Source organism: Hippocampus comes, unplaced genomic scaffold, assembly GCF_001891065.2.
Source record: "Hippocampus comes isolate QL1 unplaced genomic scaffold, H_comes_QL1_v1.1 C16738540, whole genome shotgun sequence".
NCBI lineage: Eukaryota > Metazoa > Chordata > Actinopteri > Syngnathiformes > Syngnathidae > Hippocampus > Hippocampus comes.
In genome coordinates, this window is record NW_017837882.1 from 1 (window position 1) to 729 (window position 729).

Consider the following 729-nt stretch of genomic DNA (forward strand, 5'->3'; position numbering starts at 1 on the left):
TTTTTTTCTTTTGGCTTTGAACACTCTCGAGCGCCCAGAGATGCTCTTGGGTTTAGCGTTCATTCCTAATTCCAAGAGGAACGCTCCTGCTCCTCGCCGCAATGGAGGCAAATCCTGGCAAAGTCTGTAGAAAGGCGGAAGCTCTTTACAAATTGGCATGAATGTCCTCGTGTCGCAGCACTTTGTAGGTGACCCAGTAGAAGATGTTGAAAATGAGGAAGCTCAACGGGAAGACAGCTCTGGAGATGGTGTCGATGCGCTTGGCCCGGTCCACGAAGCGCTTGTGGAGAAACTCGCCGTCGTGCACCGTCACGGGAGGCGATGGGCCAAAAACGGTGGGTCCCTCCACGGCGGGGCCGTCTTTGGACTGCAGGCAGTGGCCCAAGCCGTAACCCCGGAAATAGAATCCGCGGCTCTCCCGCAACATCTCCTCGTCCTGTGGAGTCGAGCAGTGAGATCACACAGAATAAATAAATAAATAAATGTACATTTATTTGTTTGTTTGTTTATTTATTTATTATCACTTGCTGTTATTTGTAATAGTGAGATAAACACAAGACATAAAAGGTTTGTTGAATTTATATTTTATATATATTTATCAGATTTTAACTGTGTTGCTCAACTATTTATACATGCGGTAGATATTGCAAACGAGCGACCAGAGAAATGCATGTGTTCACAACTGATATTGGAGACTTTTCGCTTGACTTGAGTTTCATTTTCATGCAG

General features: G+C 45.3%; 1 protein-coding gene across 1 annotated transcript; it reads right to left on the minus strand.

The window, feature by feature from the left end:
* Window positions 1-6: 6 nt before the first annotated feature.
* Window positions 7-456, minus strand: LOC109509035 (glycine receptor subunit alpha-4-like). Its single transcript, XM_019858962.1, has one exon. It carries the CDS (start codon window positions 425-427, stop codon window positions 146-148), a length of 282 nt encoding a protein of 93 aa, XP_019714521.1. The 5' UTR covers window positions 428-456; the 3' UTR covers window positions 7-145.
* Between the last annotated feature and the right edge of the window lie 273 nt (window positions 457-729).

Excerpts from the sequence above, each read along its gene's own strand:
- LOC109509035 (XM_019858962.1), bottom strand. The coding sequence starts at position 427 with ATGTTGCGGGAGAGCCGCGGATTCTATTTCCGGGGTTACGGCTTGGGC.